The 14,282-nt window shown below is 35.4% G+C and overlaps 1 protein-coding gene across 4 annotated transcripts in view; it reads left to right on the forward strand.

Moving 5' to 3' along the window:
• The window catches only part of SBF2 (SET binding factor 2), a 496,438-nt gene that overhangs the window by 213,462 nt on the left and 268,694 nt on the right, over positions 1 to 14,282 (forward strand). For all 4 annotated transcript variants that reach the window (XM_043970029.1, XM_043970030.1, XM_043970031.1 and 1 more), the window contains exons 4-6: positions 7,776 to 7,898; positions 9,293 to 9,403; positions 13,779 to 13,884. In XM_043970029.1, the coding sequence (XP_043825964.1) occupies positions 7,776 to 7,898; positions 9,293 to 9,403; positions 13,779 to 13,884 (340 nt within the window). The remainder of the gene's footprint in view (positions 1 to 7,775; positions 7,899 to 9,292; positions 9,404 to 13,778; positions 13,885 to 14,282) is intronic.

Here is a 14,282-nt window from a genome sequence, read left to right on the forward strand (position 1 = left end):
TATTCTATTCCAGAAATTTATTCCTATAGGCACAATTTACCAACACATAAAAATATCTTAATAACTTCCTTGCAAGTTACCTTTTGGTGCAGAGTACAGCAGCTTACCAGCCTACTCTACCCTTGAATAAGAGCCTTGAAATATTGTAAAAGTTGCAGAAATATCATGGAATGTTTGGACTAAAAGAGGACCTTTAAGGTAGTCTAATCAACCCCATCATTTTACAAGAATTTAAGATATATTTTTAGGTTGCTTGTATTCTGAACTAGGTAAGTTCAGAGCATTGGAGTCTATCTTAATGCTGGCTAGCCCAAAATATACATTTGTCAGATATTCCACATATTTGTTTTTCTTAATAATTAATTAATTAATGTTTTGTTAAGTGAGATATTTGGTGTGAATAATAAATGTCTTGGGAAAGATAAGAAATACTAGGACACAGGGAGGAGGAGTGTGTGGATTTGCAACTGATTTTTTACATCTAGTGGTAATTTTTATTTCAGCTTTGGAAATTGTGATTTTTCAAATATTGTAGCATATATTTCATATGAGTATTGATAACTTGGATTTCTTCCTTTTAAAATTGCTTTGTTCATGTCTTTTGTCTATTTATTGATTAGAGAATGTCTTTTATTCTTTTTTAACTTTAATAGTATTTTTTTCTAATTACTTTAATGACAATTTTTAGCATTCATTATTTACTAAAATTCCAAATTTTCTCCCTCCCTTCCTTCCCTCCCCGCAAGATGATAAGCAGGTTTGATATAGGTTATATATGTGCATTCATGTAAAACATTTCCATTAGTCATGTTGTGAAAAGAAACAGAACAAAAGAAAAAACATGAAAAAAATAAAGTGAAAATAAGTATGCTTCAGTCTGATGGAGTCTGAATGCAGATTGAAGCATACTTATTTTCACTTTATTTTGGGATATAGTGTGAGGTAGTTTGTACCAGAAATTATTCTAGTTTTCTCAGCAGTTTTGTCAAATAATGAATTTTTACCCCAGTAGCTGAAGTTTTGGGGGTTTATCAAACACTAGATATTGGGCTCACTTGCTTCTATGGATTGTGCATCTAATCTGTTCTACTGATTGACCTCTATGAACCAGTATCAAATTACTTTAATGATTACTGTGTCATAGTACAGTTTGAGATCTGGTCCTAAAACCCCTACTTTCTCCCTTTTTTCCAATATTCCCTTATGTCCTACCATTACCACTTTGATCACTATCTCCCCTGAGACGTTAATGGAGACAGCTTAGGACCCTGAACCCATGAACCTTGGGTATAGCAGTGCTTCTAGTTCAGTGCCCACAGCTATCATCCTGGGAAGCAACCTCTATGGAGATGCAACTTCTCCAGGTGTAACAGCCAGAAACTACTGAAAACAAGGATAGGAAAGTTCTTGTCACTAAATTCTTTGCATTATCAGATGGTTTCACATAAAAAAAACATCACGAACAATTGTTACCATCTGCTTTGCCAAACACTCTACTGAACGTAGGATAAGCTGGATGTCCATATGTATTGTCTCCTGCCTAAAAATGTCTTATTTTTGGTTTGTATCCCCAACATGTAGAACAGTGCTTTTCATATAGTAAGGCTTAATAAACATTCATTCGTTCATTTGCTATTTTCCTTGGGATTCTGACTCTTTGTTTCTCCAGATGAGTTTTTGTTATTTTTTCTACCTCTATAAAGTAATCCTTCAGTAATTTGGGATAGTATTGTCATTTTATTACATTGGCTCAGCTTATCCATGAGCAAATAATATTTTCCCCAATTATTTAAGTCTATATTTCATAAGGTATTTTGAATATTTCTTCTGTACATGTTTTTATAAAAATCTGAATTTATGAGTTTTCAGTGTATTCTCATTAGTTCTCTAAACTAATGAGGGAATTGAGGGGTATTAGGACATCATGTAATTAATTATGGGAATTGAGTGAACCACATTGATTCCATCTTGTGATTCAAAATCTGGATCAAAATGCATCTTTTCTCTTTTCCTTGGACAGTTCCTGGGGACTGTGGCAATACCAGTCACAGTTCCTGTTTCAAATGGTTTGGCTTAAGTCTTTTTCTTTGCTACCAGGGAAGGCTCCCTAGTTGAATGGGTAATAGAGTATGTCTCAAAATGACAATAATGGGGAAAAACAAAAGTCATCAGTAAAGCTTTAACTAAAAGTAAAATAAAGGGATAGGATTCGATGATCTCACAAGTTCTATATAGCTCTAACACTGTTAATCTATGAAAACTAAAAGACTACTTCTTGAACTTAAACTTAAATAATTCACACTACCATGTAATCCTATGAAACTTTATATTTGCAGTGACCAACAAAAAAAATAACCTATAGGAATATGAAGAATATTTTCAATCACATACATGGCACATTTTCCAGTCAGTACTCTGAGTTTCCCTGACATGTTTTAGCTCTCCACAACATATGTAAAATAAGTTTTTAGGGGAATGTAGGCATCAGCAAACTCAACAGCACCATGTAATTCTTTCAAAGATAATTGTGATATTTCCAAAGAGGAAGAAGCTATTATGTCAGAAGGCTAAATCTAGCTCCCAGATCTCCCAAGTACTGTCTCAATTTTAAAATGTAATTGGGAAATATTTAACAAAATACACAAAGCTATAATAAAACTTGGATAATGTTAATATTTGGTTTTCCAAGTCAATTATTTGCCCATAGGTATCCTTATATATGTTTTAGTGGCCCCCATTTGTATTTGAGTTTGACATTATGCTTTACATGATCAATTGAGCATTCATAGAATTAATAAATTATTGCCAAAGTACCCTATTGCCTTCTCATGGACCAAGCCCATGTTACATCATAGGCTACAGTGTGTATTTTTGTCATAGAGTACATTCTGCTTGGAAACAGAGAATGGGAATTTATCTTTAAACTTGGAACATGTTATTCTCTTGGGGTGAATATTCTGAATTAAGAATAAAAACATCTCATGATTCACAGCAGGCCTACAAAATGAGAATCCAACATCTGTATATGAAAAGTGATAAAGATAAAAATGGAAAGGTTTTCTCCTTACTGGTTTATGGGAATGGGTATTTTTTATTTCCTGTTGCTGATTGCTCCATTGAGTGTGTAATTCATGGAATAGACTTCTAGAACATAATTTTAAGTGTTTTATTTTGCATTGTTTTTAAAGTAGGTTAATTGTCATTTATTTTAAATTGTTATCTGTTTTAGCTGACTTCTAATAGTACTCCTGGGTATTTTTCACAATGTGGATATCTTTATCTTTTCCAGGAATTTCCATCATTCTTTTGTCGTTTTGAATTCATTAATAATCATATAAAGCATACAATTCATTATTTGTAGACACCTATTGGTACATTAATGTTCTTCAAATTTTGTAATTTCCAGGGATTCTACAAGCCAGCTTATTTCAACATATGCTTTGTAATAAAGTTACATTCCTAGAAATAGTTATTTATAGTATGTTCATCCTGAAAATTAAATGTAAATTAATATTTTCCTTTTGGAAGTTTGTTCTTATTCATTCATCAAGAATTTCTTAGGATCATAGAATTTTAGAGCTGGAAGGGATCTCAGACATCTTTTCCAACCCTGTCACTTTACAGATGAGGAAACTGAGGCCCAGAAAGGTTAAGTGACCTGCTCAAGGTCACCCTGGTAGTAAGTAGCAGAACCTGCCTTTAGAGACTAAATCCAATGTTATTTGCACATTCTATTGATAGGACCACCTTCTTAATTCAAGTCCTCATCACCTCTTAACTAGACTACTGCATAGCCAAGCAAAATATAACATGTAACTTATAACATAACATCTTACTCATTCTGAATTTTAAGTTTGTCATCTTTCTGTCAAGAAGTGGGTAGTGCAGGGCAGCTAGGTGGCACAGTGGATAGAGTACCACCCCTCGAGTCAGGAGGACCTGAGTTCAAATCTGGCCTCAGACACTTAACACTTAATAGCTGTGTGACCCTGGGCAAGTCACTTAACCCCAATTGCCTCAAAAAAAAAAAAAAGAAGTGGGTAGTGTACTTCATCATCAATCCTTTGGAATTATGGTTGGTCAGTGTATTCATCAGAGTTCTTAAGTCTTTTGAAGTTGTTTGTCTTTACAGTATTTTGTTATTTTATAAATTGTTCCCTTGATTCTACTCATTTCACTCTTTATCAACACATACAGTTATTCTAAGGTTTCTCTGAATCTGTCCTTTTTGTTATGTTTGCAACACCATGGTATTTCATTACATTTATATACCCTGATTTATTCAGCTATTGCCCAGTTCTTGGGCATCCTATTAGCTTCCAATACGTTGCTACTATAAAAAGTGTTACTATAAATATTTTTGTATATTTTATTTGATCTCTTTGAAGCATTCCTGGATCAGAGTATCTGAACAGTTTAGTGCTTTGGACATAGTTCCATAGTTGCTTTCAAGAATAATTGGACCAGGGGCAGCTAGATGGCACAGTGGATGGCACACTGGCCCTGGAGTCAGGAGGACCTGAGTTCAAGTCCAGACTCAGACACTTAACACTTACTAGCTGTGTGACCCTGGGCAAGTCACTTAACCCCAATTGCCTCACACAAAAAAAAGAATAATTGGACCAGGGGGCAGCCAGGTGGCACAGGGAATAAAGCACTGGCCCTGGATTCAGGAGGACCTGAGTTAAAATCTTTTAATTTTCTGTGGGAATTAACTTTTTGGCAGTTTTCTTTCTTTTTTCTTTTGATTGTAGTCCTTTTACTTCATTTGACACTTTTTTTTATTTCAGGGCAATGAGGGTTAAGTGACTTGCTAGTAAGTGGCTGGATTTGAACTCAGGTCCTCCTGAATCCAGGGTGGGTGCTTTATCCACTGTACCACCTAGCTGCCCCTGACACATTATTTTTTATTTTAAGGTTTTTGAAGTAGAAGTATAGAGAACTGCGGTTGGCATGAACTTTTACTCCTTCTGATCCCAGAAGTTCATGGCGGTTGGCCATGAACTTTTACTCCTTCTGATCCCAGGAAACACAGTCCCTATTCATATATAATTATATATATATATATATAATTCATAGTAGGACCAAGTTTGAATCACTGTGCAGGTTATCTGTATGTTCTCTTAACTCTGTTCTGCTCATTAATAAGTCTGGGCCAGTACAGGCTGGATTTTTTTGGGGTGGGGGGCAGGACAATGAGGGTTAAGTTACTTGCCCAGGGTCCTACAGCTAATAAGTGTCACGTATCTGAGGTCAAATTTGAACTCAGGTCCTCCTGAATCCAGGGCCGGTGCTTTATCCACTGTGCCCCCTAGCTGCCCCACAGGCTTGCTTTCTTATCAGAGTAAAGAGCAGCTAGGTGGCACTTAGGGAGGGGAGGGAGGGAGACAAATTTGAAACTAGAAATCTTATAAAAACAAATGTTGAAAACTATTTCTACATGTAACTGGAAAATAATAAACTACTTTTATGGGGGGAAAAAAAGCTGAACTAGGAGTCAGGAAGACCTGAATTTAAATCCAGCCTCAGATTCTTATTAGCTGTGTGGCCTTGAGCAAGTCACTTAACCTCTCTCAGCCTCAGTTTTCTCATCTGTAAGATGGGGATAATTATAGCTCCTATCTCACAAGGTAGTTGTGAGAATCACCTGAGATAATATATGTGCAGTACTTTGCAGACCTAAAGGTGATATGTAACTGCTGGTTATCATCATCATGATGACCATCATTGTTTATTCTGTCCCCATTCAACAAATGGAGAGAAAAATGATCACTTTGCTCTGTATTCCAGGTTCTGCCCACTCCCTCCCAACAAAATCATTTGTAAAATGCGGGATCATAACCCTCCCTTTGCAACAAAATGAAGTGATGTATGTGAAAATCCTTCAAAAATAGTATAGTGACATAAATGGATTTGCTACTGGAAGCTCTTGATGAGCAAGTAGTGTCTAATATAGTGTCAGGGGACATTACGAACTCAACAAATATTTGTTGACTTTATAAATTATACATCTACTCTGTTGGTTTTATTTTTAAAAATCGGTTAAGTATCAGTGCTATTGGCGGATAGGAGTGAAGCTTAGAATTGGCAAAATCCAAAGAATATGTGTTGTCCTTATGTCACTTGGGATTCATCATTCACATTTTCCTTTGCTGGTACAGAATAAGTAGTAGCATAGATACCACTGGGAGCCAATCTAGCAGTTCTACCTGGAGCTTTCTGAGAGACATGAACATATTATACAGTCAGGTCTATGTAAAAGGTACATGCAGAAAGCCAGAGAAGTTAGCTTCTCATTCGTCCTGTTCTGTTTCTTAGAATTTTCAAGTAACAGTGTTCATTTTCATTGACTAGTCTCTAAGGTCCTATTCAACTCTGAATCCTCTGATCTCGTAAGAGTGACTATTTTGGAGGGAATAACATACACAATCAAGTGGGTATAGTCATATATTTTGCCCTGAGGGAAAGTGGGAGGGGATGGGGAAAAGGGGGGAAAGGGGTAGCAAAAAGCAAAACACTTTCAAGGAGGGATAGGGTGAAAGAAGATAGAAAATAGAGCAAATATCGAGGGGAGAAAATAGGATGGAGGGTAATACAGGTAGCAATAGTAACTTTGAAAGAAATGATACTATCAGAAGGACGTATGAAAAATGCAAACCATCAACAGAGGAAGAACTGATGGTATCTGAATACAGACTGAAGTATAATTTTATTTGTTAGTTCCTTTTTCTAAAGTTATTTTGTCTATTTTCTTTCACAACCTAATGTGAAGATATTTTGTATAACTGCAGATGTATGACATACTGAATTGCTTGATTGCAAAGGTAGGATTGAGGAGGGAGGGACAAAGAAAATTTAGAACACAAAGTTTTCAAAAATCAATGTGAAAAATTTTGTGTTTTTTTCTTTCCTTACATGTAACTTGGGGAAAATTATAAATAAAAATTAAAATAAATTTAAAAATTAAAAAATAAAAAAGAGTGACTATTTTGAATATACTATAAAACATAAGGTAAATCTTTTAATTCTAATAAAGTTTCTATTTAGATAATCATTATACTCTAGTAGAGGCTTTTTTTCAACTTTATGTCTGTTTAAATAGAATTTGAGGATTTTATGAACAGTGAATTAAATATCCCCTATTTTGATATTTTAAATAAGCTGTGATTTCACTTGTTCTGGTTTTCCATTATATCCTCTCTTCATGTGAGGAGATAACTGATAACCTTGATGAGCTGCTAGTGCTAGAAAACTTCATCAGATCACACAGTCATCCTTTGGGTAATGAGCTTCTCCACACTTAGCTTACGCTGATCTTTGCAGTCTGTTCCCTAAAGAGACTGCAGTGTTTCTGTCTTCATGTCTAAATTTGAGAACCCTGAGTCATCACCAAAACTCTAGAGGTTATAGATTTAGAGCCAGAAGAAACCCCAGAGGCCATATATAGGCTAACCCCCTTTAACCCCTTTGTTTCAAAGATGAAAAAATGAAGAAGTAGGGAGAATGAATGATTTGACCAAGGTAACAACACAAATATTAAGTGTCAGAGGTTCTATATTTCTGTTAATCTTTTTTTTTAAACTGTACCAGGTTGCCTTTCTTAAAGTAACCTTCCTACCTTCCACTTTAAAATTGCCTTTATCCATTTAAAAGAGCATATGAACTTTGCCATGCTTTCTTGATGTGGATTTAAGTCGTTTGATGATCTGTACTGTTAGGTCCAAACCAAGGACAATATTTCTTTCTGTTTGTTGATCGCTGTCTCTGTTTTCTAGGGAACAAAACAAGAAGACATTGAAGGTGAAGAGGAGGTCACTGGTTTAATTCAGCCTGCAGAAGTATTTGCTCCCAAAAGCTTGGTGATGGTGTCCAGATTAGATTATCCAGAAATTTTTAGGGTAAAGAACCTCACAGCTCTCAAATTTGGTCTGTGCTAGTTTGCAAATCTGTTTTTAATGAATCAACAATGATTGGATTTTAAATGGTCTTGATATAGGTTTAAGAATATTCCAATAACATGAAATTAACCCCAACTGAATAGAATCCTTGTCTGATGGATGGAATATCCGATAAGTTAATGTGGTTATTCTAAACTACTAAGGATCTAATTTCTAATCCTTGATATGCTCTAAGTATTTGACACATGATTTATATCATAAAGTAACGCTTACTTTTAAAATTATTCCAAATAAACTTGACATTTGGAAGAATGTAATGGGCATGAAAATGGGCTCTTAAGTACAAGTAAAACAAAGAGGCTGTTGGAGGTTTTGACATGTTCTACCAGCACCAAATGCAGCATGAGGTTTACACACTGGGGGTTTTCTTTCCTTGGACCCTGCATATTTTCACATCAGCAATTATTTTTGTTTGTAAATATTCAGGATTAAATAATGATGACATGATATATGATTTAGGGAAGTAATTCACATGCCACACAAATTAAATGGCAAGAAAGAACCAAGAAAGGTTGATTTGTCAGAATTGCAAAATTGTGATATAGGGGAAAATTAAAGCAAAGGAAGACAAAAAAAATCTATAAAAATTATTTTTTTAAAGTTGAAAAAAATTTCTTAAGTGTAACATTTCATCACTATTTCCACCTGTCACTGCAACTCTGTCCCAGCTCTTAGGTGAAAATCTTGTCTCATCTTAACTTGAAACACCCAGATGACTCTCTTCTTTTGCTTAGGAGGGGAAGATTGGGACTATGATTTCATTGATATAGGGAATTCCTAGTGATGAAACTCCCTTTCCAGAGTCAAATCAACAAATGTTCTTCAATTTACAGACTTAAAGAATTGCCTGAGACACTAAGAATGCCTTGTCTAAGGTCATATACTAATAGGTCAAAAGCAGGATTTGAATTCAGGTGTTGCTGATTCTGAAATTACCTCTCTGTATAAATGCTAATTTTCTGCCTGCCCTAAGTAATGATCAAAACAGATTAAATATTATTGTGGAACAAATATGTGGAATTTATAAAATTTAAAACTAAAGTTTTAAAATGTTTGCTTTTAAAAACTTGAGATTTTTGAGGTTTGTTAAAGAAACATAGCAATTCAGGTTTAATGGAAAAAGTGGAAATTGAACAGAAAAACCTATTTGACAAAAGTTTCTGTTACGGAGTGAGATTTCATTTAAAAAAAAAGACATTTCCTTCATGAAATATATTATATATTCATAGCAAAATAGCCTCATTAGGTTCAAAGAAAAACTTGATTTTTCACATGTGATAGAGAAGTAGCTTTTGCACCTCTGTGTTCATTATCTGCCCTCATTTTATTTGCAGGCTTGCCTGGGCCTGATCTATACTGTGCATGTGGACAGTCTGAATTTCTCCTTGGAAAGTCTCATTGCAAACCTTTGTGCATGCCTTGTCCCAGCGGCTGGGGGTTCTCAGGTAAACGCAAGAAAAGGGGAGCTGGAGAATGGAATTTTTGTCAGTTAATTCAATTTACGAAGAAAGTAAAAAATAAATTCTTGGAATATTTTTCTTTTAAAAAAAAAGGATCAAAGTTCAGTTAAGTACTGTCCCCATGGCCTGCCTTATAAAAAGAGCTATAATTCCATGCTTTACTAAGGTCATAAGGTTAATTTTGCTGGTGGATTTCCTTTACAACAAGGCATAATAACAAATTATTTGTATGTAACTCGAACTCTGCCTTAAACCTAATTTGAAATATGCACATGTACATAATTCTAGTAAAGCTATTTTTTTAAAAAACTGTATTCTCCAATTTTATTTGTCCATTTTACTTTTCCTAACTTCATCTTTAGCCTGTTGTTCTAATTGGACTTTTAATACTAATTTTTGTAAAAATAGGATATTACAATCACTATCTTTTATCACATTGTTACTTAATATTTTCAAAAATTCCCTCTCTTCTATGACTATCTTATTTATAGGTAAAGATGTGGAAGTAATAAAAGGAAAAATGTAAGGGGATAGGATGGAAGGAAATATATAATTAAGTCATAACTACAAATCATATGAACTCAGTCATAAAAAAGAAAAGGATAACTTATTAGAAAGCAGAATCCCATAGTATGTCATTTACAAACAATACCTTTGAAACACAAAGATTTACAGATAGCAAAATCCCTTTTGTTTCTGCTGAACTTACAAAAAGCAAGGATAGGGGGCAGCTAGGTGGCGCAGTGGATAGAGCACTGGCCCTGGATTCAGGAGGACCTGAGTTCAAATCCAACTTCAGACATTTGACACTTACTAGCTGTGTGACCCTGGGCAAGTCATTTAACCCCAATTGTCTCACCAAAAAAAAAAAAAAAAAAAAGCAAGGATAGCAATTATGGTATCAAATAATGCTGCAGTAAATGTGAAAAGATTAAAAAGAGATAACCAGGGAAATCAAACTAAATTATAGTACTAAAAACTACCAGAGGTTAAGACTCAATATCAACAATTAATATAGGGACACATAACATAGTATCTAAATACTTAAATGAAAAGTTAACTGAATTGGAGGGAAAATTTCTAAGTCACAGTGTTAGATGAAGAAAAAAAAAAAAAGAGTCTCCAAGCCAAAAGAAAATGGGTTTATTCAGAGACGGATCCTGTCTCACAGTAAAGCTGGTCGCAGGTCTGGAACCTGAAGACCCTGAGCCTCAGGATCCATGAATATTTATATACAATGACTCCTCCCACAATTTAACATAATTCAAGAGGTACAAATATATAGAATAGGAAGAAAGAGACCATCAGATATTAGCATAGTCACTTGCCATTCTCTGTACTCTATTTAAAATAGCCCTGTTACTAAGTAACAGCATAAGCCATCTATTGGAATGAGTCTTTGCCATCTTGGACAAAGCCTCTCTTCCCCCTCTCTCTTCCTCTGAGTTGTTTCCTAATATCAAGAATTTCCATCACGTTGGCTAAGCATGGTTTTCGAACTCCTCACCGGCTCTGATTGGTCTCTTATAACTTAGAAGTTACTATTTTAGGTATTTGACCTTTAAGCTGATTGGTAGCTATACCTAACCACAACTGGAAGTCAGGTAGTTGAATTTTAGGTAAGTTGTAGAGTAGAGAAGTTGACAATATAGTTTAGGTCCTTTCTCTCTCCCCCTCCCCCCCCCCTTGTGGTGCAGTGAGGGTTAAGTGACTTACCCAGGGTCACGCAGCTAGTAAGTGTCACATGTCTGAGGCCAGATTTGAACTCAGGTCCTCCTGAATACAGGGCCAGTGCTCTATCCATTGCACCACCTAGCTGCCCCCCATTAGCTCCTTTCAAAATCTATCTTACTTGCTTTATTATCATTTTCTTAATGTTTTGTGGTTGGGACATATCAAGAAATTTGGAATTAACAGTGTTTAAACTGGCCAGCCAAACTGAAGGATGAATACACCTTGAGAAGTAAGGGGGATAATCTTATTAGGTGTGGCTGCTGCCCGATTGGTGCCAGGGGACAGAGATAATTCAAAAGTCCTGACCACCACCTCTCACTCAAGCTATCCCCACCCCCAAATGGAACTTTCCATTGTCAGGTGGTGACCCCATCCACCATCTATAAAAACTTTTGCCTTTCTCCTGTTCTAGGAGATAGGTATCTCTGAGAATCATCTCTGAACCATCTCCCCTCGAGAGAAGTCCTTGGCTTCTCTCTTGGTCTCCTTTCTCTAGCACATAAATAAAAGATTATTTTATTCTATTTGGATTTGAATGTGAGGGGGTTTCATTCTTTAAAGAAAAATACCTAAGGACCCCTAGCACCAATTTCCCCCGTGACACTTAAGCTACTAAAGAATATCTAAATTATTAAAATCACAGTTTGTAGTCTATAAACTGATTAGTAATATTGTTAAATCACTTGTATCTAAGGGATAGGGGAAATCTCATTCAGAAAATTAGAATTATAATAGTGGGGGACCTTAATGTCTTCCTTTCAGGCCTTGACAATACTAACCAAAAGATAAGAAAGAAATTAAGGACCTAAATAGACTTCAAAAAATTTAGAGATGCTAGCTATTGGGTGATTGCCAAATGATGCTGAATGATCAGTTGAACCTACCACCTTTACAATTTACAATATTTATAATATTTACAATATATTGGGGCATAAAGAATTCACCAGTAAATGTAGAAAAGCAGAAATACTAAACATTATTTACTGATCTTACTACAATAAGAATTACATTTAATAAAATGTCCTTAAAGAAGTAATTTAAAAGTAATTGGAGACTAAAGAACATAATTCTAAAGAAATGATGGGTCAAAGGAAAAAAAATATAGAGCCAATAGAAAATTCCATCATGACCAAAATTAGTTCACATACCAAAACTTACAAGATGCAGCTAAAGTAGTTCTGAGAAGAAAATTTAAATTTCTAAATGCTTGTATCAACAAAAGTTAGAACAAATCAATGAAATGAGAACAAGACTTTAAAAAAAAAAAACAAACCTTAAACAAACCATAAGTTTCCAAACAAAGCAGAAGTTCTGGAAATTGAAGAGATTTATAAAATTAAAAACAAAAAGACAATTGAATTGGTAAATCAAACTGGGAGCTTATTTTAAAAACTAATAAAATAGATGGTTAACCTGATTTACAGAGAAAGGAAAAACCAGCCAATCAGCTAACATTTACTGTGTGCCTATAGTGTACCAGGCACTGTGCTAAGTGCTGAGGATACAAAGGCAACAAAAAGAAAAACCCAACCCTGAGCCCTTTCTGGGAAGGACCTGACAGTCTTGATGGGAGAGACAGAGTGCAGGCAGCCTGTGAAAGTGCTGATGGTCAGAGCAGCAGGGAGCCCAGTGCTGTGGGACTGCACTGGGAAGGCAGGAGGCTGCTGGCTTTGTAGGGCTTTAAGAAGGTGTGATATTTGCTTACGGAGACAATAGAGAGCCCTTAGAGTTTGTTTTTTAAGAGACAGTGTGAATTCTTTTTTCTGGATTGTTGTTGAAGGATTTTAAAGGATATTCCTTAAGGGAATAAGAGAGTGAGATACAGAGTTAATTTTTTAATATATTTTTTAAAAATTTTAAATAAAAGCATACATTCCTTTATTTGTCTCCTGGAGTACTGTAGGCATCAATTTGTCATTGTGCTCTGTCCCTCACGGCCTCCTTTTTCTCTTCTTTCTCCCATTTCCTACCCTCCTCATCCCATCATCTTACCTGACTCCTCCTTCCCAACAGAACACATGCTGGCAGAGCCTACAATCAGGCTTGGAGGGAACTTGACTGTTTTTATAGTTAGATGAGCTTTTTGGGAAACCTAAGTGCATCTTCTTATTTGCTTAAAATATATGGCTAAATGGAAATGAGAAATTTTAGCAGGAAATGACAGTAATTCAATTCTTGAAGTATTAAATGTGTTCATTTTCTCCTAACTTCTCCTTGCTCTCATTTGCTTTTGTGAATTGAATCTTAGTTACACAGTTGTGAACCCTGGGAGAGCAGGGATTGCTTCCTTTTTAGCATTCTGTCCTAAATTGCCAGCTTAGTGCTTCACACATGCAAAGCACTGGAAGAATGCTTACTGATCGATTGATGAATCCTGCCCCTGCTGCTTTAGTTTGAGCAGAGCAGCTCCAGGGCCATCCTATGCCACAGTCCTGTCTAGGGAATCACTTTGGTTTCTGCAAAACAGCTTGAACCCAAAGTCTAAGAATTGAAATTTCCATGTGTACGACAGTGAAACCATATTCTTAAAGTTGAAATGCGAACCCCTAAATAAGACAGACTATCTGTTTGCAGATAATTTTCTTCTGTTTACTCTAGATAAAAAGAGTAATTTTTTTTTCTACAGAAGCTATTTTCCTTGGGAGCAGGAGACAGACAGCTGATACAGACTCCTTTACATGATAGTCTTCCTGTCACAGGCACCAGTGTGGCTCTCCTATTTCAACAATTGGGTATGTCTCTTTTGGGTTCCATAAGGGTCTCTTAAGGAAGATGATGAGAAACTTTTCATTTTAGGCCAGATCACCTGTCATGAAGCCAAGAAAGCTTTTACTATATAGATTTTTTTCTTTTAAATATAATTTAGTCCTATTTTTATCTGCTTTCCTTTCAGACTTTTGTTGGGGCCTAATTATGTAGTATGTTGGGTCTGTCATTCAATCATAAAGCAAATTAAATTAAATGTATCCTAATTTTTATTGTGATGTATGTCTTTAAAAATGCACAAGAGGCAGCAAACTATTTTTACCTTCTCCAAGAAAGTAAGTCAGCAAGCTTCTGAAAGCTATTTACGCACCGTGACTTCTCCTATTTCCAAAAACTGGAGCTACCTAGCAGCCAGTTCTCCTAC

Source organism: Dromiciops gliroides, chromosome 6 (genome assembly GCF_019393635.1).
Source record: "Dromiciops gliroides isolate mDroGli1 chromosome 6, mDroGli1.pri, whole genome shotgun sequence".
Lineage (NCBI taxonomy): Eukaryota > Metazoa > Chordata > Mammalia > Microbiotheria > Microbiotheriidae > Dromiciops > Dromiciops gliroides.